The sequence below is a fragment of the Embiotoca jacksoni genome, unplaced genomic scaffold, assembly GCF_022577435.1.
Source record: "Embiotoca jacksoni isolate LCO1_2020_lvr unplaced genomic scaffold, fEmbJac1.0.p SCAF_13, whole genome shotgun sequence".
Classification (NCBI taxonomy): Eukaryota; Metazoa; Chordata; class Actinopteri; family Embiotocidae; genus Embiotoca; species Embiotoca jacksoni.
Genome location: NW_027185263.1, coordinates 13,437,158 through 13,460,753, shown reverse-complemented (window position 1 = coordinate 13,460,753; position 23,596 = coordinate 13,437,158). Strand labels below are relative to the sequence as shown.

General features: G+C 43.1%; 1 protein-coding gene across 2 annotated transcripts; it reads left to right on the top strand.

Annotated features, from left to right (window-relative positions):
• The first annotated feature begins 1,351 nt into the window (after nucleotides 1–1,351).
• On the top strand, nucleotides 1,352–21,644 carry LOC138196565 (gap junction delta-2 protein-like). Of its 2 annotated transcripts, XM_069146728.1 has the most exons (3): nucleotides 1,352–2,815; nucleotides 4,666–4,722; nucleotides 18,832–21,644. In XM_069146728.1, the coding sequence occupies exons 1-3, from the start codon at nucleotides 2,745–2,747 to the stop codon at nucleotides 19,691–19,693; spliced, it is 990 nt and encodes a 329-aa protein (XP_069002829.1). In that variant the 5' UTR covers nucleotides 1,352–2,744; the 3' UTR covers nucleotides 19,694–21,644. The 2 variants fall into 2 exon arrangements, with proteins under 2 accessions (XP_069002829.1, XP_069002830.1); XM_069146729.1 differs by lacking the exon at nucleotides 4,666–4,722 and having other exon boundaries at nucleotides 1,354–2,815.
• The last annotated feature ends 1,952 nt before the right edge of the window (nucleotides 21,645–23,596 follow it).

The following is a 23,596-nucleotide window of genomic DNA, read 5'->3' as shown; positions in this document are numbered from 1 at the left end:
GCCCCCCCCCTCCCCATTCCACCCCACCTACCCCCCACTGCGTAAGATGCTGAATTAACTAAATCTTTTTTCCTCTCCGTCTCCCCCACTCAGTCTTCCTTTTTCTCTTTTTGTCGCACACACGTGCAGGTATTTTGTGCACATCTGTATGAAGGCACACAACGAGATTGATTGATCTCTAATACACTGGGGTTGTTGTGTAAGGGCCTGCCTATTTTACCTTGTGGAGAATTACACCAGCACACAGGATTTAAGGATGTTAAGGTGGCCTCAAATTTTTTCCAAGCACCCGAAAGGCATGCACCGTATTCTGCAACAAATGACCTGTCAGCTAGAAAAGCATGTAATCCAAAATCAAAGAGGCGTAACTAAAAGGAAAAGCAGCGCAAATGAATTGAACTTGTCACCTTAAGCCATGACTTCATCCTGGTGTGCTGGTCTCATGTCATGCCACTGCATCATTTATTTCTGCAAAACTTGACTCAGTCTTCCAGATGGGGAAACCTTGCTATGACTCACATCATGTAAAAAACAAAAAACAAAAAAACTTGTGGTTCTTGATTTTCTCCTGTTATACATCCTCAGTTTTCTTTGCTCTTGTAGATACACACAGCATTTATGCAGTGGTGTGTGAGCGTGTTAATCACATGCCATATATGTGCATCTATCTGCGGCTGTAATGGAGGGAAGACCATCACATTTCCACACCACCTTAATATAAATCTAATGAATGCAGTTTTCAATGTCACAGCAAAGTACAATACGGTGCTCATCTCATCCTGAAGGGGGGGGGGGCACCGTGGGCTGCAATGGAGAGGGGGAGGCGGGGGGAACGAGGAACAGAAGGAGGAGATGAGGAGAGGAAATAGAGAGAGGGCATGAGGTTTGGGTCAGGGTAAAATAGGTGTGTTATCAGCTCCGATATGGTAAGATGGAGCAAGGGAGGAGATAGATGGAGGATGGGGAGGAGCAGAGCCACAATTCTCCTGTAATCCTCCTCCTGGAAGCATGGGCTGGATGATGTGTGGCACAGAGTGAGGAAAAAAGAGGACGAGAGCATTTGAAGTGTACGGGAAACACAACTGAGCTCCCAGACTGGAACAAAGGATTGCAGTGGAGACAGGGCAGAAGACCTCAAATCCGTCTTCTTTGTGTGCAACATCAGGCAGGAAACAGACACAGCAGTACGGTGGGAGGCATTCTTGCAAGCATAAGTGAAGCAGCGATCAGGGTAGCAATCCAAGCACATTTACCAGAGGAGGCAGAGAAGGAGGGAGGGAGGGAGAGAGGGAGGGAGGGAAGGAGGGAGGGAGAGAGGGAGGGAGATGGAGGCGAGAGGGATGAGAGAGAGCAGATCTGTGAGAGGAGGAGGAGGGGGGGTGTTGCATGCTCGCAGAGTGTGACAGAGATAGAGCGATGAACGAGGAAGAGACACAGAGACACAGAGAGGAGAGCGCAGAGCTGAGATGGGGACCGAACACTTGAGACAGAGGTAGTTGGCAGGACTGAGATCTGCGCACGAACGTGAGCAAAGGAGAGGGGGAAGGAGGAAGAGAGTGGAGGTTGAAGGAGAGCAGGAGGAGAGGGGGAGAGAGGGGAGATGCAAGATGATGGAGCCCAGGAATAGGCTGCACAGGACAGCTTTTCGTCCCTGCTCTCTGCGGCAGACATGACTCTGGGCATTGGACTGTGATGAAATTAGCCAGGAGGACAACACAGGACAGCAGGTCTGCGGCGCACTGCCTCGGTTCAGCCTCACTGGATGCAGCAAGGCAGCTGATTTATTACTGAGGGGCTGGGTGGCAGCGTGTTTGCGTGTGCGGCTCAGAGAGTGTATGTGTGTGTATGCAGGTTTTTATGGGTTCTTGTAGCGCTCGGAGCTGTGGGAGCGACCATTCCTCCAGTCATAAAATGACATTCAGCAGGCAGGAGCTTCGTGTGCTGGTGTGGATCTGCAGTCCTCTCTAGGAAGTGGGAGAGTGGAATTCAGAGCTGTCATCGAGTGCAAGTGTGTGTGTGTCTGTGTGTTCACAGTGCTGTTCGCTGAGGTGAGCCGAGGAGGATCAGCTATATGTGGTGTGAGTGTGTTTAGGTTAGAGCAGTAAAGGGTGCAACCAAGGCAAGAGATCCTCCACAATGCAAGGACGAGCGCAGGGCAGCAGCGATGGCAGGGAGTGCAGCTGAAGTACAAGGAGTGCCCTGGGGGTAGGGTGGAAGACGAAGGCAGGGACAGAGGAGGAAGAGGAGAGAGGTTGAAAAGAGCAAACGGGGGACGGGAAGAGGCAAGAGGAAAAGAGAGGGTGATCATGGCTGTCATACAGTGAGCTATAGCATATGCTGTAGCGCAGAGCAGAGTGGTGCGGCAGGGGGAGGACAAGCATCACTGCACAGGGGAGGGGGATAGACTGAGGGAGAGAGGAGGGGGGAGGCCATCAGCTCAGCACCACTCCTCCAACAGGAAGAGAGGCACAGCGGGACAGGCCCAGCAGAAGACACTCAGTCTCGTACACGAAGACGCACTGACTGATGAGCGGCCAGGTCAGCGTGTAGAGGTCAAAAGAGGGCTGGTGTGAGACGGGGTTTCGGTGTACCCCCCTCCTCCCCCCTCCCCTCCCCCCGTTGCTCCACGAGAGTGCAGGCTGGTCCTGAGAGGAAGAAGAATAAGAAGGAGTCCGCGGGAGGAAGAAGGGTCCGGTCCCCACAAGTACTGTTTCTTCTGACCGCTCTGCCACCTCACCATCACCATGGGAGAATGGACCATTTTGGAGAGGCTGCTGGAGGCGGCTGTCCAGCAGCACTCTACTATGATTGGAAGGTAAGACACCGATTGAAGGTTTTGTTGCCTGGTTTTGTATCTGTGCTTTTGTTTACACTGATGAGCTGGGTGTTTCTGTGTACTCTACACCATGTTTTGTATTGATCAGTTGACATCCCTGCAGAGCGCCCCCCCCCCCCCCCACACACACACACACACACTGCCCCTTCCTCACGACTTGTCCCAGTGCTCTCCTCTGTTCTACGATCCTCCACAGTCTTCCCTGTCTCCCACGTCCTTTTCTCCTCCCTGCCCTCCTCACTCTTCTCCTGCACACCCATCATTAGTTAAGGGATAAACTCACTGCACATAATCAATAGAAGGCTTTACTTGGCATTATGGTTAATTCAGAGAGGTTCCTGTGCTGATACTACCTAATAGCGCAGTTATTGATAGATTATGCTTGATGCTGTTGGCTACAGACCAATAGGACAGAAGGAGGAGAGGGGAGTAGGAGTGAGAGGAGAGCAGAGGTGCGGAAGATGAAAGGATGGTGAGCAAGCAGGTGTGGAAGGCAGAATCAAAGGGGGAGCAAATGACTGTGAACTCAGAGAGGAAATCTCTTTTTAAAACAAAGTTCATCCAATTTGTTCTCACCGGCTGACACTAACTTCTGCTGAGATCATTCCTCATTTAGCGTGAGAATGGTTCGTGGTGGAGAGTTGAACAGATTAACTTTTAGTTTGATTAGCAGTGGAGACAATGCCATGGAGACATGCTGTAAAATCTGTGTGAAATATGTGCTCCACATCATCTCTGTGTGATTAATTAAATGCAAAAGTGGAATTTTCCACCTACTGAACACAATCCGAATGTCACGCCGAGATGCCTATTTGGAAAGGTGAAGAGTCAACACGCTTTCGCCTGCGAAAGCTTCGACGTATAGATTTGTAATTTGGAAATTGCTTTTAAAAATACAAAAACCACGAAGACAGCGAATGTGTTGGCACTGCTGTGCTCATTAACCTAAATCACAGGTAGTCTGCAACAAGGGCATGGCCTGACCTTCTCTCAGCTCCACTGGCTTTTTGCAAGTAGGTGTGTGTGTGTGTGTGTGTGTGTGTGTGTGTGTGTGTGTGTGTGTGTGTGTGTGTGTGTGTGTGTGTGTGTGTGTGTGTGTGTGTGTGTGTGTTTCTTGCCCTGTGTGGAAGTTAAATGAGTGAAAATTGGCCCATGTGTTCAGACACTGTGCACTGCATGAGTGCAAAGAAGCCAGAAGGCCGTATCCCCCCAAAACAGCGACATGATAACGGCACCAGAGCGACAGAGATGATGTGAGCCAAAACTTCTGTTGATCAGGGAACTGAAATCACATATGATGGAGATTTTCCTTCCAACCAAAAACTACACCAAGTCATTTCAGTCAGTTCTTCCCCTGTGGTAGAAAGTGCTTTGAGAAATCACCTGGTTTAGTCCTCCGATGGAACGAAAACCTGCATGTTGACCTGATTTTAAAAGATGCATTAAGCAATATTTCTGTATCATTTAATCACATGACTCCCTCCCACCTATGGGATCGATAGTTCTGTTGCTACCGCCGAGAACCAGCGTCCCGCTCTGAAGCTCGACACAGCTTTCAGCCACTTTTAGGCCATTGTTTTGGTTCTCTGAGCGAACAAAACCGAAACAGCGCTGGCTCGTACGCGAACGTGGGCAACAGCTCCCGGCGCAGAGGCCGAAGCGAGCCAGCCGCACGCTAACGGCCCGGCGCGAAAATGGCAACAAGCCGAAGGAACTGGGGAAGGAAGTCGGGGGCATTAGCAACGCCAAAAAGAGACATATTTTTTGTCATGAGCTGGAAGTCCGAACGAGGGCTAAACGCCAGTGAATATTGGAATTACATTCAACAGGTGGCCAGAAAAAGGAGACCAAAGGGATGTCCGTGTTGCTCTGTTTCTGCTGGATATGTGAGTAGGCAACTGTTTGCTAACGTGTTAGCCGTAACCACTTGATAAGCCAGACGCGAACTGTTGTGAACTTGTTTCGGAGTCTTTCCGCCCCCTAGTGGTCAAAAATCGACTTAATGCAGCTTTAAAATCCAGCCCCGGCGGCCGAATCACCGATACCCTGCGCACGTGCACGGGGCACAAAGACTGCTGGGAAATTAATCTTCCGGGTGATTCAAGCCGCCTGCAGTTTCTCAGAGGCACAGAAGCAACTCTCAATTTGTCTGCTACCTCTTTCAAAAGTCATAAGGAGAACTCGGATGACGCGAGGGTTTCTTCTTCAACGCTTCATTCGAGCTCATTTGTTGATCATGCACTTCACTGGCTGACATTAAAAAGGGTTCACCGAATACCTCAAATGTGTTCAGTAAACCGAGCGGTGTTTTTTTTTGTTTTTTTTTAATGGATCGATTCAGAGTAGTCTTTTGTTTGTTACGCGACAGACCGCGTCACCGCGTCAAACCTTTTTCAAAGCGACGTCAGATAGTTGAACGATAACTACGAGCGAGTGAGAAAGAAAAAAAAAAAAGAAATCCCCCCTCGTGCCAAATCCGCAGCTCCGCGCCGCTGCGCTGAATACAGTGAGACGCTTTTGTAAATGATCCCGACGCGTTCGGCTTCCCTCGGACCGGGTTCGTCCTACGGGGCTCTCTAAGTCGACCCCCGGAGCATCAGCTGTAACGTCAGCCGCGTCCCCGCCCCGCCCGTCTCTGTCGCGCGAGCCGAGAAACGTTGTCTTTCGGGGTCACCCTGCACAGTGTTTGGGAGCATTTTCGGTTGTAGGTCCCTGAATTTCCTTTCCCCCCCCCCTTTTCCAAGCCCTTTTTTTTTTTTTTTTTTTTGTTTTTGTTTTTGACCCTTTTAGTTAGCTCGATTGCAGGAAGAAATGATAAAAAAAAAAAAAAAAAAAAAAAATGTAGTAGAAAATTCTTAAGCAGTTTGAACAGACAGATTTTTGGGTTAACGTGGAGCAATTTATTTTTAAGTGGTGGTCTGGTTTTGCTTTTTTAGCTATCGAAAGGCTTTTTTTTTTTTTTTTAGACAGTAGACATCGCCGGGCAATCTCAGCAAGAACACAAAAAAAACCCACTAAAGAATAACGACTTGATTCCTAACCCTAAGCATGTGTCTGCATGGTCAGGAAATCAATGACGCTTAACATTTACATCACAAGAACGATGTTTTTCTGGATGTACCGGCAAGTTGGAGAATTGTTCACCACTGGCGCAGATTTGCGCCGCAAAGGTGCCTCCCTGGATCGTTGACGGGCAACTCCACGCGAAACCAACGCGTGGAGTCCAAATTGTTGCACTGACCTCTACGGGTTGAAAGGTTCGAGTCTGTCGCGCCGCCCGACCACGCCCCCAACGGCCCCCGGTTGGGGCGTGGTCGGGCGGCGGTCCGTCGCACTTTGTTGTGCATTGTGAAAGTCCTCGCACTTCGCCGGGGTGCGGCCGGAGCATGCGGCAACCGCTCGATGGCACCGCCGGCGGGATGTTCAGCCTTGTGTGTCGTTAACTTTTTTTTTTTTTTTTTTTTTTTGTCAAAAGAGTTGTGCATGCGTGCGCTTTGCAGTTGAAAGGATGCGGTTCCAAAGTAAGAGAACGGCGATGTCTCCCCCCCCCCCCCGTGGCTGAAACGTCTCACCCTGCATCAAAACTTTGGAACGTGGTTGCATGTCAGTCATCTTTTTTTTTTTCTTTTTTTTGAGGATGTCGTTCCACCATGAGACTCTTGTCGGATGGTATCGTCGAACGTCTGGACTGTCTTTATCAAGCTACAATTAAGCTGCTCCTTAATTGTAGGTTTTAAGCTAACCTACGCCCTGGCATAGGATAGATAATTAGCCTCGGCACGCAGAGCGGTGTTAAAAAAAAAAATAGAAACGGACTCCATGCGGTGGCATAGGTTAGCTTAATTATGGTGTTTGAAAGAGACAGACAAACTGAGAGTTGCTTCTGTGCCTCTGACTAACCACAGGTGCCTTGCATATTGTGACTCGTTCAAAGATTCATGTTGTGTGTTGTGGTCTCCATAAGCTTGACTTCTAACTGGGCAATGTACAGTATGTGCATGGATAACCAATGACTGTAATCATGATGACACAGTGAGAGAAAGCATTGTCAAGGCTGCATTAAACCTCCTTCTCGAATCCAAACCACATTTACTGTATATTCACAGTTATAAGGACCCCCGGTGCTTCCAGCATAAGATAAGCGACACTTTAGTACGTCCTGTAAAGCGTCTCAACCTGTCTCACTCCATCTGTTAATTAAGGACATGTATTGAGTTTCTGCTCGTGACGGGCAGAGGTGGTGTTCCAACAGGTTATGACAGAACTGTAGCTTTTTGTGTAAAAAAAAAAAAAAAGTAAAAATACAATCTTACACAAGTTTTTGTGGTTTACTTGGTCAAAATTTGCAGTGCAGAGTACTCCAATGGAGTTAGCTCTGTGCCCTGTGTGCCACACGTTTTATATCTCTGCATGACACGACTGATTGTCGTCCCCAAAATTAATCAAACGTTTTCATGTTGATATGCCGACCGCACAGCTGTCGCTGTGTAAAACGTGACACGAGCAGCCTTGATAATGTTCGTAGTTGTCTTATATATCTCACAGTTTTGTACACGTTTTAATTAATTGAAATGACACTTTACAAGTCAATACTTTTTTTTTTTTATAATGCATAAAAATAGCTTGTAACAAATATCAAACTGTCTGACTGTGATTTGCTGATAGGTCTCCTGAAGCCCTTTAGAACATAATCACATGTAAAAATATTCACAGGGAAAATGTTGCCTTAGTTTTTCATTTATTTTTCTTTATCTTCTATCTATTATTCTTCCTTATCAGACCAACATTTGAACACCTTCACAAAAATACAATCTCATGCAAATAAACTGTTTACTCCAGTCAGACAGACAACCAGCTTGTATACTTTGCTAATCTGCCAAAACTAGATTTGTCGATGTAACACAGCAAACAACTGAACATCAAAGGCCATTTATCTTCGTGACCCATCATTTTTTCCATGTGTGATGTCAGTTATGTAGAACTGCCCCAAATACATAACCATAAAAATCGAATTATTACCTATTATTATAATATATTTAAACACATTATACTTAAGGGCATAAAAAAAGCCTACTATTCACCAATTAAAACGTGACGTAAAACATTATTTTCTGTCACATTTGGTGCTCAGCTGTTTTGCAGACCTCGGGTGTGCATGATAAAAAACATGCGCTCGACCGTGAGAGGATGACGCCTTTGGGTTTGAGGTTTATACCTTGCAGGTAGGAAGGAAGAGAGAAAGGAAGTGAGTTGATGCATCTTCCCCTTGATGCATCTTCCCCGAGACTGCAGTGCTGTAGTGAGGTCAGCGCCAAAGACAAGTAGAGCAAAAAAATAAAAAAGCGAGAGAGAGATAACGGAGAGCGATCTGAGGAAGATAAAATAATAAAGGTTGTCGGATGGATAGAGAGGAGATGAAGGGAGCTGGAGAGGCAGAACAAAAAAGGTTTAGAGGAGGAGGGGAACAGAGGAAGGAAGAAAAGTTTCCTCTCTGCAGAGGTTTAGTAACGAGAATTTGTGTCAGAGCTCCTTCCTCTGGAGCTGCTGACTGACCCTGCTGCTGAGGAAACAGCCTGCACACACACACAAACTCAATATGTGTCCTCTGCATTGATGAGGCTCGCTAAAAATACACCAGCCCTTTTTTTTTTTTTTTTTTTTTTTTTTTTTGTCAGCTCCTGCAAAAGGTGAAGTTGAAGCCTTTCTGAGAAATTACATGCAACATGTACTTTCTGCGCAAACACAGCAATCCAGGTTTGGCTTAATAAACAGGACCTTTAATGAGAGGGAGAAGCTCGCTGTTCTGGAAGCAAATGAATCTTTATGCTTTTTACATTCAATTTTATAAACCTGCTCTTCAATCAGATTAATAGTTATTTTTGAAAATTGAGTTTTGGTGTCATTTAATTTATGTACACTTAAATTTTTACATCAATTTACCTGATATTTGTTTTCTTCCTGCATAACAGAGTTAAATAATCTATTATTTATCATATATTACTCACCACTTGAACAATATAAACCATAAAATGTTATGTGGCTCTTGTTGCAAATTACAACTGATGTCAAGTCATTCATTAAAAATGTATGCAAAATTGACTAGCTCTTTAATGCAGTGGATAAAGTGGTACATAAAATACTTTGTTGTTCTTGTTTATCCAGTTTAAAAAACATTCACACTCGTATGGAGAGTCCTGAAAGGTTTTATATCCACATCTTTGTTTGTTGGCACTAAAAGATAAATACAGACAATGTTATCCTCTTTGCCCTAAAGTTGTTCACGTTCACGGACACATTCTCTCCACTTTGCCTAAATGGGTCAGGATATCCACAAGAAGGAGGCACCCTACTTAGAGAAGGGCACCCTAGTTCTCCCAAAATAATTTGAGATGTAGGAATGCTCTGCTTGAATCGAGGGCATCATCCAGTCTAATACTAAACCAGAATACACTTCATGTATCATTAATAGTCATTGCCCTGAATAAAATCTATACCGTCAGAGAAGATTGTGTTGCAAAGCAAAACAATGGCGTCAATATCCCAGCATTTGGCGGGATAAGTGATCAATCATCCTGCAGCGAGGATGTCTCTCAAATAGAACCATTTTTCTGAACATCTAGAGTTGTCATTAGTTTATTTGTGCAGCAATCCCTGCTGTTGAATGTTATTGATTATACTGTTTGACAAGGGGGATTTTACCAGTAAAGCTGAGCTCAGCTTTCATTCAACGCAGGCTATTATTCAGCTCAGCAACACATCAGGGGTGTGTGCCGAGTGTGTAATGTTTCTCTGTGCACAAGCTTAAATGTTCTTTATTCCCCATGCCTCACCATATGTGATGAAAAATATTAATTAGGACACGATTTGTTACGTTTTTACGAGTTGAAATGGACAAATCCTTATTGTAGTCCAGTGAACACAAAACCATGTATCACAGAGTCAAATGTGCTCAGTAATATTTCATCAAGAAACAATAAAGGTTAATTTGAAAAATAAAGAGAATATTAGGCAACACAGTCAATTTCTTTGCAGTACTTGATATGCGCACGACAGCGACCCATTTTCCCCAAAGAACAACAGATGAGAGAGATTTGTTCGGGTTTGTGTTGGAGTTAGGGAACTATTGTCTTTGTTCTTTTTTATTGATAGAGATAGGCTTCAGCTTCAGGGTGTGAAAAGGACAAAACAACGACAAGTCATCATTGATAGCCGAACATAATCTATGAAACCAAAGTGCAATACAGTGCCTCAGCCTCCGAACTAAAACAAAAGTAGGAGAACACAATAAAAAGAAATGTCAGCCTGCTCCTTTAAACTCCTAATACAGGTATAGCCAGTTGGGAGAGGCAGGAGATGAGTGGAGCTCCCATTATATAGTGAGTTGTCATCTGACAGGAGCCAATGAGCACGGAGAACAGACAGCTGGTCGACCGATCACATCCCTCTCCTATTTCCATACACACACTTTTACACCTGATGCACATAATGCAGGCTGGCAGCCTGGGCGGGAAAACACACACAACAAAACACATCCTCATTCATAACAAACACATTTTCCTGTGTTCTCCAAATTAAAACATATATTAAACGGGAGTTCATGAATGTGCAGAATAAATTGCACTGACTGCAGCCTGAAAGTGTTTCTGTATCAGTGAACCATCTTGTCATTGTGCTTATAGTCTCAGTGTAGATTGATGATTCAAATTCACATTGGGTACCAAATTTACTCAAAATAGAGATAAATAAATAAAATAAAAGAATAACTGGTGGCAAATCAAATTAAAGGTGTGATGGAAGGCATCAAATACTGCCGTTTTATAAAAGTCGTTCACATCTCATATACACGCACAAGGTGACTTGCATTTAAGCACCAAAAACCACATGATTAGGGTTTGGAAAAAAAAAAAATCACAGTTTGGGTTAGAAAAAGTACTTTTACCTAAATAACATTACATACTTTTTTTTTTTAAAGTTACTTAATGCACAACTGTACATTACACAGGTTAGATACACTACGTAACTTCTCCAATCCCAATTCGATTTTTTTTTTTCTATGTCACACGTCTCCCAGGATAAAGTCCTGGGTTTGTTCCATCAAACAACCCCAAATGGACTTTACCCCCATTTGTACTTCGACACATGACCTTCAACCCGGCTTGTCATGGTGCATAACACATAAGGTACTATGTGCATATGTTTTACATCCCAAAGGGAACCTTGTGAACATCTTTCTGAAGCCAACAGCCTTGACAAAATGGCAGTAGGAAACACCCTGGGAATGAGAACTGACTTCCACAGAGATGGTTGCCATAACAGCAACAACAGCTTACTTTACATCTGATGATAAATACCTTTTAAATTTAGAAATAGATGTTTTAAAGCTACACTAATCAAATCTTTAAATTAACAAAGGATCCATGCGTGACGGATCGATGGACCCACCGACAATTAGCACCTGGGTCTGCAGCTTCCTTCAACCTACAAAGCATTTTAGTGTCTTTCAGCAAACTGTTTTGGTTTCACAGTCTGTAACTTTTTTGTTTTAATTTACCCTCCGCCGCTCTCATCAACGTCATTTCCAGCTGCAGGTGGCTGTATGTTAAACTTCCTGCTTAGCACCCAATGGCAAAATGACAAAGTAAGTGACTCGCGATAACTAGCCAGACACAGTATGTCTCTCACTTACTGGAAACCAAAAACGGAGCTAAAACAAGAAGGAGTCTTTGTCAGGTGGCCAGAGACACAACTCTAACTCAAGCTTTATGCTGCTCTGTATTTGCTGTAAGTAGACCACATGTTCCCCATTTTTATGTTTATAAGTTGACAATAGTTGATAGCAATAGTGTGTTACATCCTGCTGCCTGGTGTCCAAAAATCGAATAATATTTTTTTAAACTCCCACACAGTTTATTTGATAAAAAAAAACTTCACAATCCAATCTCACCATCTAATCAGCATTTGCATTTAGTAAAGGTTCTGTTTACTGACCTCATGTAGTGGGTACACTTTAATAGCACAGATATTTTGCACCAAAACTAACCTTTTAAAGCACTTAGTAAAAGTAATTTTATGTCACTTTGTTTGAAATATTAGGAATCTAAGCTGCTGATGAATGGTATTTTTTAGGTGTGAAATCAAAACATGGATATGGGACATTATAAAAATTTCCAGTAAGTAGTGGTGTTATCCAATCAACTATAATTTGGATTTTTATAAATATAAGAACACAATCTGCTCATCAGCATGACTGGACAAAGACCGAAACTGACAGTAGTTGCTTTTCTTTCATTTCTGCATATTCACTTGTTTAGGTCAAAAACGTTTTTTAATCGAGACCTGACATACAGTACAGTGTGATGGAAATATATTTTGTGCGAAGCCTCATTCAGAAGAAACACAATTATGAACATGTCATTGTTCATGTCAGGTCAGATTTATATCTACATACTTGATTTCCTCCATCTTCGTCTCTATTCTACATAAGCTGGCCAAGTGGGGCATTGCCAAGTCAGCCGAGTCGGTGACCAATATGACTGAGGAGGCGGAGTCATGGCAGTCCTATGTGCTGCTGGTTAATATGAATACATTAAAAACATGATAAGTTTCATTATTAATTCATATAATCTATTGATTTATTCAGATGTATATTCATGATGGATTTTCCACAAATTCAGAGACAGACGCAGTTTATTTTTTCCTGCAGCTACTCCTAAAACAAAGGTTCCTGCAGTCCAAACACATCGCAGAGGTGCAACAGAATTAATGCATATTGGGAGTTTTCTAACTGAGGTAAAGGTATGATGCAAAATGCTGAACGATACCATTTCAAATTAAAGTTCAATTTAATTTGAGTGCTGCATACAGAGTAAATTTGTTCCAGTTAAGGTCCACTTGTTTTCTTCTTCAACAAAAAAGATGTACTGATAAAAAGAAAGCGAGTGAGCTGATGGGAGTCACTAAGTGAGGCCAACCCCAGGCTAATCTGTGTCTCGCTGAAAAATGAAATTATTTCAGAGGCTGAGTCCTCCATCAAAAGCCCCTCAATTTTAGATACAACATCCATCTATAATACAACCTTTCTGCAGATACATTTTACTACTTTATGTTTTGCACTGACTCAAATCCAATCTCCTACTTTTATTTTTCTATTCGACTCAGTTGTGTAGAATTTGTCTTTACTCCAAATACTGAATAGTTGCGATGTGATTCGTGGAATATTCTGAAATTATATATTGATGCAATCAGCAAAATGCGCTTGCTGGTATCTGAAGGAAAATGCTGATACCTTTCATTCGAAGATTTTCAGCTTTCATGTTATTTCAGAAAGAAAAACACTCGTGCATAATGTTTGCCTCCCGTAGCTTGAATTGAGATGAAAGGGTAATTTTAGATTAAAGGCTTAATTTTAGTCAAATTGGACAGAGGAAAAGCTTCATCTGGTGTGCACGGCATCAACATCTCGCATGGTTAGGCTGCGCAGCAGGTTAATAGAAAAGTTGTCTGTGGAATTTCAAACACAATCTCCTCCAGCTTTCCAAGATTGTAGTATTACTTGTTTCAGCAGAGCAGTTTTGTTTATGAAACAAAAACCCTGTGCATCTAAAGACTTTAGCGCAGTCTCATTATTTTAATAAAGCTGTTATATAAGAGCTCAGATCTTGTTGATGTCTCTCAGTCAACGTATAATTATCCACAGATACCTGTAGAGTCTCCCCCAATTAACTTTCTCTGTTTCCTCCTTTATTGCTGAAACCAGCTGGAAGCCAAATCTCTCTGAGATGTTGAACGAGCAAGTGATGTAATTACATTTGTTTTGAAGCTTAACAGAATGAAAAGACCTTTCTGATTTCAGTCAAAAAAAATTTAATGATACAAATCTATTCTTAAACCATTTATGTTTTACACCCTGTAAAACATCTCAAGAAGCCAGGAGTAAGTGAGCCTCTGCAGCTGATGGCAGACACGTTCAGCTTAAAATATTCGTCACACTGACTCTCAGGGGCACTGCAGGCAGTCGTGCACGTCAGCCTGATGTGTGGGCAAGACTTTAAACTATTAGAATAGTTTGAGAGGGGAGCTGTGATAAGGGGCGGGAGGAAAGAAACGTCTCAACTCCGATCATTAAGCTGCCTAATTTCTGGGCCTGCTAAGGTCTTTACTCATTATGTGCCGCCATCAGCAATCAGTGGAGATTATTATTAAGGGTGTATGGGTGGGAAGAATATTTTTACCCTGGGTCTCTGCACAGATAATCGTGCACTTATCCAGTCCTTCAGAGGCCTGTCTGGCCGCCTACATGTGCAGATCTCCATCCTCATACGTCAGTTACTTTTGACTCATATACTGTAAAAGCAGGATTTATTGTGTGTGAGAGCAAGTGTGTGTGTGTGTGTGTGTGTGTTTGTGTTTTCTGATGCATCTGCTCTTGTGCTCAGGGCCACTGCTCTCCCTGGAGGCTGGCGGCAGCAGCTGCTGTTTGAATGAGCATATGTGTGTGTGTGTGTGTGTGTGTGTGTGCATGTGTGCGTGTGTGCGTGTGTGCGTGTGCGTGTGTGTGTGTGTGTGTGTGCGAAAGCCTCTGGGAAAGACAGAGCTTGCATGTCCAGCCGTCACACCAGCTGAAGAGCAGCTATTACACTATACACACAATCTTACAGGTCGATCAGCTGCTTACAGATCAGTTTGAAGAGTAGAAACACAATGTCCTTGTCTTTACTTCCTCCACTCGTCTCCTGAGACATTAACGTTAAGATGTCCATGAGCTGCGGTTGGTCTTTGCACTTTATGAAAATGTCAGCTGTCAGAGATGCAGCAGAAGAAAATGACAGCTACGTAAGAAGTTTCACAATCTAGAGACGCAGACAGGATTAATATTCTTTCAAATCTCGGACAGTGGAGGGATGTACGTCTCCAAAAATATGAGGATTATTCTTAGCTTGAAGCAGGTCTTCCAGGGAGCACGCAGCTAAAAGAGCTGATGAGTGGTGACTGTCGTGGGAGATAATTTACCCAACCATTTAAGGAACTTTTGGTTAAAGGAACCAGGTGATTAAAAAAGAATGTGTCTTAATGCCTGAATCTTTTTCACCTTCTCAGCAAGTGATTTTTTTTTCATACTCCCGTCGGGCTGAAGATACTTAAAATTCTAAAAATCGTCTTCATCATTTATGATGGTTATTGAATATTCTGCAGGTTCAGGCCTGCGGGCTGTCCTGCCACGGTCTCCTCTAACTTTCAGTATTGGCTAGTTACTCCGCAGGACTTAAAACACTGATGTTTGCAGATAACCTCCGTGCGCTGCTTTCTGCTAATGCAGCAATCTGCCCCGTGCTGATTATCCTGTTATCCAGCAGTAGAGTGCACACACACACACACACACACACACACACACACACACACACACACACACAAGCACACACAAATAGATGCACACTTGGAAACACACACACAACGCTCAATACATGCAATGTCTTGGGGATTTTTTTTAATGACAAAAAAATGCATAGGTACTGACTGAATGACCAAATAGCCGCAATACAGCACTACTAAACAAAGTCTCAAAGTTCTTTCGGTTGAGGTCAACAAAGCTGCAGTAGGAAATCTGCAATCACACACGGTGTCACATTTCAAAATAACATGAAGGGTTATTCTCTGCAGTCCATATTATCAACTAATCCATATCAGCTGTTTATGCTGCATTCAATGAGCCCACAGCAACTCATATACTTGGAAGAAATGCACACAGGCTTTTATCTGGCAGGATGCCGGTGGTTAAAGGTTCATATAGAAATGAACCTGTGAAATGTCTCTGCTTGTTTGTTATAAAATCCTGGATATTTTTTTTAGTCACCACATGAGCAATCACAAACATGAGCACAGATTAACACCAGAGAAAATATAATGATGATAAACACGTGATGCTCAAATACATTGTTACTGTTGGTCTGTGTGAAAGTATCTGAAGCAACGAATCCTGTAGAAACAGGATCAGTCCACTCGCCAAATGTCACATTTGTAGTGTTTCTAACCATCTAAAGTCTGTCTATTCATCAGTGAATACACAGAGCGTATTTAATTTGAAGTAACATAACTTTATTTGTAGTATATCATATCGAGAAGCTGAGAAAACCAGTTGAAAGGGCTGATGTGGAGCACAAAATGAGTTAGCATAAAATATCTTAACTTAAAGAGTGTATTGTAGTTTTACATCTTACATTTCTTTGTTTTTGCGTGCGTGAATAGTGAAATCTTTTAGAACGTTGAACTGTTCTATAATAACATTTTGGGTGGTCTGAATTTAAAAAGCTTTATTGTCACTTGTGTCATTTTTTTTTAGTATTTTGGCAGCTTTATGCTTTATTAAATTGAGTTTAAAGGGTGCTAAACAGACAAAAATGAATGCACAAAAAGTCAGTAAGAAATAATCAGAATGGACTCTCGTGGGTGCAGACTGCCACTACAACGAGCCTTGGACCTTGGACTTGGACGAGCCTTAGTACCGTCTGGTGTGTTGGGAATACACAGTTCTGGTCTGCCCAGAACATATTACGTGAAGACTGTTAGCAGCTTGCAAAATGGTGATATCAAGTTGTTGCATGCATTTTTATTCTTCACAAACCATCTATTAATACTAAAATTTATTTTAAAACCAGACACGTGGATAGCTGACAGACTTTGTGACATTTCGTTAATTATCAGTGAGATGAGAAGAAGCAGACCTCGAGTAGAAACACACAGTAATGCAGACATACTGTAAGCTGTTCTCCAGCCTGTCATGTAGTTTTAAATCAGCATCCAGCACTGCAGATCCTCACACCGACACTGAACATGAGTTAGTCCTTTTTCCAATATTATCTAAACAAATATTTGCATATAAATGAGCAGCGTCGACCACAGATTTCCATCTCAGTGAGCAGTACGCGTCAGTGACTCCTTGTGAGAGAGAAAACCATCAATGCAGATGCAGGGAACCATCAGTATCAGCCCTTCGGTCAAATCCACTGCTGTCATACCACCAGCGAAGGCAGACACACATCAGGTGCGCTGCAAAGGATCAGATATTGACTGAAAATCTTTATGTAAATTACAAAAACAGGACCTGCGTGTAACTTCTGGAAGACCTAAGGTGCCGAGTAGTTTAATTCTGCTGTGTTTTCAGACCCACTGAAAGGCAGTGTAGCGGATGCACTCGCAGCTGCTCCGAGCACAGGCGGCTGGACATGTTTGCCATTTTGCACAAGTCACACACATGGCTGACTCTCCCTCTTTGTCTCTGTGTCCTCGTGTCTGTCTTTCTCACACACAAAAAAAACCACACACACAGGGATGTATACGCAGGTGGAGCAGGAACAGTCCTGCAGCGGCGCTCTGCTCTATTTTAGGTCTATTTCACGTTAGCACATGTTCCCATGCTATAGCTCTTACCTTCACCCGTCTTCCGCTGGGCTTTAACAAGGTAACTTATCAAACATTTGACGCTATTCTGTCCTCCATACCTGATGTCGGCACACATTTTCTACAACCCTGCACTTGCTTCCTGATCTTCACCTTGTCAGTAATTCACAGGTTGTTGTGGTAACTGGCCAGGGAAGGTGCGTGGGCATTTTTCAATCCTCATTAAAAGACAAACTATGGAGTCTCATTTAATATGATTTGTAGATTAAAATAACAGAGCAAAAGACCAGCTTTTCGTGTGCATATTTAAAATGCACAGGAATCGTATCACTTTACATCACCTTAAAGGCTATTCTCCCACCTAGCTGCCATTTATCCCAGTTGTTCTAACCCACCAGGGGCCTCCTCCCATTTATCTCTGTCCCTTCAGTTGCCTTGGGCGGTCCTTTTGTGCTCGGACACAAGTGTGTTCCAAGTAAATGGCTCGTCTGCACGGGGAGCGTACACATCTACTGCATTGTGGCATACATACCAGGGAGCCCCACGATGCGCAGGCTTTCCTCACTCATTAGAAAGAGCTGACAGTGCAGCCCCTAAAGCCCCAGTCCTCCTCCGCAGTGTCCAATGCTGGATCGACACCAGAAGATAACAGTACAGCACACCAGTCTCTCAGAGGCTTTGAAAAGCAGCTGCACGACTCTCTCGATTCACCGGTCCCTGGACACAGCTCTCTCTGCAGCAATGAACTAATGATGCACTATGGGATGTCCTCGCAGTTTTAAAAACACGCTAGCTGTATGGTTCAGCAGTAAGTTACTGATAATCAACTCTCCTCTGGAGATTTAACAGACATTTTAGTATATTTGAGGTATCGCACTTTTTTTGATATGCGTGCTGTTGCACATCTAAACACGTCTTCCCTCACTTGGATGTCAACAACGAGACAAAAACCTCATTTGCACAGCAAATTCAAATTTATCAATAAGCTTTGCTACAACAAAAGATATTTATGACAGAATATGACGAAAAGCGTTGATTAATATGATCAGAGATGTACACTGATCCTCCAATCAGTGGATGGCGATCACTGACATGCAGTCACACACACTGATATCAGTGATGTGTTTGCCAAACGTGTTGTTCCGTTTTCAGCCCAACAGTGAAGACGAGTGTGTTTTGGGCTCTTATGATTAGTGACCTGATGTGTGCATGCTATCTGGAGCACAGCTCCACCATCCTGCAGTATTGTTTGTCACAGCAGCTGAGTGATTACACGTGCAATCTTATACACACACACACACACACACACACACACACACACACACACACATACACATACCTGGGTCTGACAAGGATTTTTTGCCTGAAAACTATTTTCTTTCTGTTGATCTAAAGTGGTTTCAAAGCCAATAAAAGAAAAAAAAAACATACTCGACAAACATCCATTCACCACATAGGTTATATTGAACCAAGACCAGCAATTATTTTGCGTTTCCTGAACTTCTGTGTATTTTCTCCTCACGTACTGATGTTGTCTCTCTCTCCTTCTCCCCCTCCCCTTCCTGCCCTCTCCTTCTCTTTCTCCTTCTATCTCTCTGCAGGATCCTGCTGACGGTGGTGGTGATTTTCCGCATCCTAATAGTCGGCATAGTGGGGGAGAAGGTGTACGAAGATGAACAAATCATGTTCATCTGTAACACCATGCAGCCCGGCTGCAACCAGGCCTGCTACGACAAGGCCTTCCCGATCTCGCACATCCGCTACTGGGTGTTTCAGATCATCCTGGTGTGCACGCCGAGCTTGTGCTTCATCACCTATTCTGTTCATCAGTCTGCAAAAGCACGAGATCGCAGCTACTCTCTCCTCCATCCTTACATGGATCACCACGGTCACGGTCACCATGGTCGCCATCACGACCATCACGCTCGCAAACTTCACTCTCGCAACATCAATGGCATCCTGGTGCACCCCGACAGCAGTAAGGAGGACCACGACTTGGATGTCAAGGAGATCCCTAACGGACCCCGAGGTATGCCTCAAACACACAAGAGCTCGAAAGTGCGACGGCAAGAAGGCATCTCCCGTTTCTACGTCATCCAGGTGGTGTTCCGCAACGCGCTGGAGATCGGCTTCCTGGCCGGCCAGTACTTCCTGTACGGCTTCAACGTGCCGGGGATGTTTGAGTGCGACCGCTACCCATGTGTGAAGGAGGTGGAGTGTTACGTGTCCCGTCCCACGGAAAAGACTGTATTTCTGGTCTTTATGTTTGCAGTAAGCGGCATATGCGTGCTTCTCAACCTGGCTGAGCTCAACCACCTTGGCTGGAGGAAGATAAAGACGGCCATGCGAGGAGTGCAGGCACGAAGGAAGTCCATTTGTGAAGTGCGTAAGAAGGATGTTTCACACCTGTCCCAGGCCCCAAACCTGGGCAGGACCCAGTCCAGTGAGTCAGCCTACGTCTGACAGAGGCTTCTCTGCCTGGGGGCTCGAGGACCTTTTACATTTTGGAGAAGAGCTTTTCCCTGGCCCCGGACCCCTGATCAGTAGGACATAAAACTCACCTCTGCATTATTATTCAGGAGCACAGACAGACTGTGTGCAGTCACGACGAAGAATTCATTCACCAAGTAGAGTTTTTGACACCACGAGAGAGACAACTCACCTTCCTAAAAAGGCAACTGTGTTGCTGCATCAAAGCTTACACCTAAAGCTTAACAACATGAGAGTTCTGCTCTGCCTAGGTGACACTAGGTGCCTTCAAAGAACCCAACAGATAGAACTGAGCAATTGCAAATGATATTAAAACACTGTAGAGATAGTCGGAGGTTGAATTCTCTGAAGTTCTTTAAGATTTGCCTTTGCCGTAGATCAGAAATAATCCCCTCATTTTCCAATTACGTGTGCATATGCAAGAGCTTAAGCGTGTGCATGCATACGCATGTGTGTGGGAAAAAAAGCCAGTCTCTGACTTTAGTCAGAAAATCGAATGCAAAACTAATCTGAGCTACTGAGGGAGAGATAGTGTTAGTTGTCTTTGTCTACAATGTTCAAGTAAAGTCACTCGGTGGACAAATATGCACCTTTATAGACAAACACAAAGACAAACACAAAAACTGTCAGCACTAAAATGGTCAGCGTAAACTGGAACACAGTATTTGTTATCAATGAACCAGGATTTTTCTAAAAACATTGTCACTATTCTTCATTTTCTTTGTTGCATTAGGTGCCAATCAGACTCGAGACTGAATTTGCCCGGGAGCTTTTGCTCAACGTGGAAACACGAGTCGCATTGAAGATGAGTTAGATCTACTTTCCAAAACTGTGTTAATGCACCACGATGCTCCCAGCGCCTGCAGGGAACGCTGTTTACTTTCAGAAGCTACTGAAAACAGCAGAGAAACGTTTGCCAGTGTTTGGCTTGTATAGTGAAATTGCGGTCGAAAGCTTATGAATGGAAATATGACAGACTTTTTTTCAGCTAAACAGGAAAAGTATTGTAGTCACAACTATTTTAACATGTAACCTCAACTTTGTTTGTTTTTCACGAGCAGATCCGGTGCCATATTTCAAAGTTACTGTACATAGATGAAATGTAATAATTACACGTAGCCTTTTCCCTATGCGGTATAGATAGGCTTTACATGGGTGGGGGAGCAGGGGTTCGGGTGGTTATGAAGATTAATCATAGATTGCGAGCTTTAACAATATGTATTATTAATGTGCTCTTTGTTATGCCTTCACCCTCTAATGGAGACTATATGTTCCAAGAAGTGTTTTCTCCTCTATGGACATTCGAAAAAGGCATGTTACCGAAGCATTAATAGAATGGATAGATTATGACATGTAACTTAAAAAAGAGACTGTTTTATTTATTTGCATCCTGCTCCTGTGAAATGTAATACTCAGCATGCATGAAGATGAAAAATATAGAGATATGAACATAGAATCTCATTACGGGAATATTGAAAGTGAATACCTGAGAGGCGCCACAACTGCAGCAATAATAATATATAGTATGTATACAAAAAAAATATGTGAATAAATTATTATGCAGTGATGTCAGCTGTGCTGTGTTTAACAAAAAGATGATAACTGCTATGCATTGTTGACATTTTACATCCATATGTGGATGTTGTGAGGTAAGTGTTGGATCAGTGTGGCAGATACACACACCAAAGAAATTCTACAACACGGCATGACAGACATCAGCTAATTATTATTAAAATATCAAAACTAAAAGTCAATATTATGCAGAAAAATGTCTCTGAGTGTAATATGATGATTATTTATTTTATTAAAATGCCATGCATTATGTATAGAAACTTTTACTGTTTAAACAGTATACTCTGGAATGAAATGTATAGGCTACAGTTATGTAGTTTGATTATAAAATCACGTCATAATTTTGAACTTTTATATGTGTCACTAGTAAATTAGTGTACTACAGCTCCATTTCCAAAAAAGTTAGGACGCTGTGTAAAATGTACAGAATATGCTGATTTGGAAATCATGTGAACCCATATTTAATTAAAAAAAAAATAGACCAAAGACAACATATCAAACGAGAGATGTTATTGTTTTATGAAAAATATATGCTCATTTTGAATTTGATGGCAGCAACACATCTCATCACAATCTGTTTTATTTAGATTAAAAAAGCGTCCCAACTCTTTTGGAAACAGGGTTTTAAAAAGAATACAATTTCACACCAAAATGTAGTGGCAGAGGTATAAAGTATCCACAAATGGAAATATTGAGGTAAAATCCAAGCCCTGTAGACATGTACTTAAATACAGCACTTGACAGGCAGTGCACATGACGGTGTGGTGTTGGCGTAACATGAAACGTACTGTAGCTGTTCATGCTGTGTAGAATATAGGTGCTGCACATCCTTTACAAGAGTGCCGAGTACAATGCAGTGCTTTCAGCTGCTTTAACATTTATTATTCAGCACTGGGAAGCGATACATCTCTGAGAGATACATCAGGACACTCTCTGGGCCTCTGTTAATAAATTATACAAACTTAATCTGTTCACTTCCATTAAAGACTTACATGTAAAGTAAATGCACCACAAAACAAGCAATAACTTCCTGTTGTGGTTTTTGCTCATTTACTCTCATAGGTGATTTGTTATTTTTTTAAACAGAAGAGGGGGGATGGCCCAATGGGAGCATTTATCAATACAAAGTGATTTATCAATACGCAGATATTTGAGAGCCACGGTCGGGGCCATAGATTGTGACTAACCTCAGTCAGATGAAGGATCAGTGAGTCAGGCTGACTGACGTATTCGACTAAAGTACTCCTGCACTCTCTCTGCTACTAGGGCAGGTTAACATTCGCGTCATTTTGTTAGCAATAGGGATGCCATCCCTCCTCATCCCCCCTCAAATCATACCATGCAGTCAGATCTTACTCACACCATTGTTTCTCAGTCTCGTCGTGACTCGTAGGCAGGTAAGTTATTAGGTCGGACCTGATCATTTCAGTAATGAGGGAGGTTACTGAAGGAGAGAAGAGAGGGGTGTGGGGGCGGTGGACCTTTTAGTGTTATTAAACCTTCAGTCAGCACAGGCGGCACGTGGCCACGTACTGGGAAATACTGAAAGTGGGAGGAGAGGAAGAGGCCGATGGAGAGGAGTGCTAATAAAGTTGATTGTCTGATAGGATGTTAAATAATGAATATTTGTGGTTATTCATTCACTTAAAGGCCACAGTTTGTTATTGCAATGGGGATGGCTGCGGCTGACTCGCCGCTGCGTGTCATGTACATTCACGTCAACAAGCATCCCACATTCACGCATGCACACATGCATGTCCAGAGTCAATAAATGCCTAAACAAAAGCACTGCTGAGGGTGTAACCAGGCCGGTTGCTGTGGTGACAGGAGGGCAGTAATGATGTTAAGCACCATGGAGACTACGGCAGTGAGGGGCAGAAACAGCACTGCACCATATCTGCTGCCGGCGCTCCACAGAACGCACTCAAGTGCAGACTCGTGCATGGTGAAAGTTAGAAATATGCAGTGCTGGGCTTCACTCTGCTGCAGCATAAAGAAAATAACAGGTAAGTGTAGTAATTACCTGCTAAATATATCATTCATTAAAATGAAGACTCACTAGTTTGTGGTAAAGACTGGATGAAACTGTATTTGTACTATGAAGCTCTATATCTAATTAAAAATACCGTCTATTCTCATTAAAAGTCTATATGCTCATATTGTAGCTATAAACAGAGCTGTCACTCAACACCCACATGTAACACTACATTTGTGCGCTCAGTACAGTCTATTAGGTAGAGCACAAATGCATAAACTTCAGGAGTTCATCCTACCTGCTTCCTCAAGCGTCGGGGTGCTGAACGT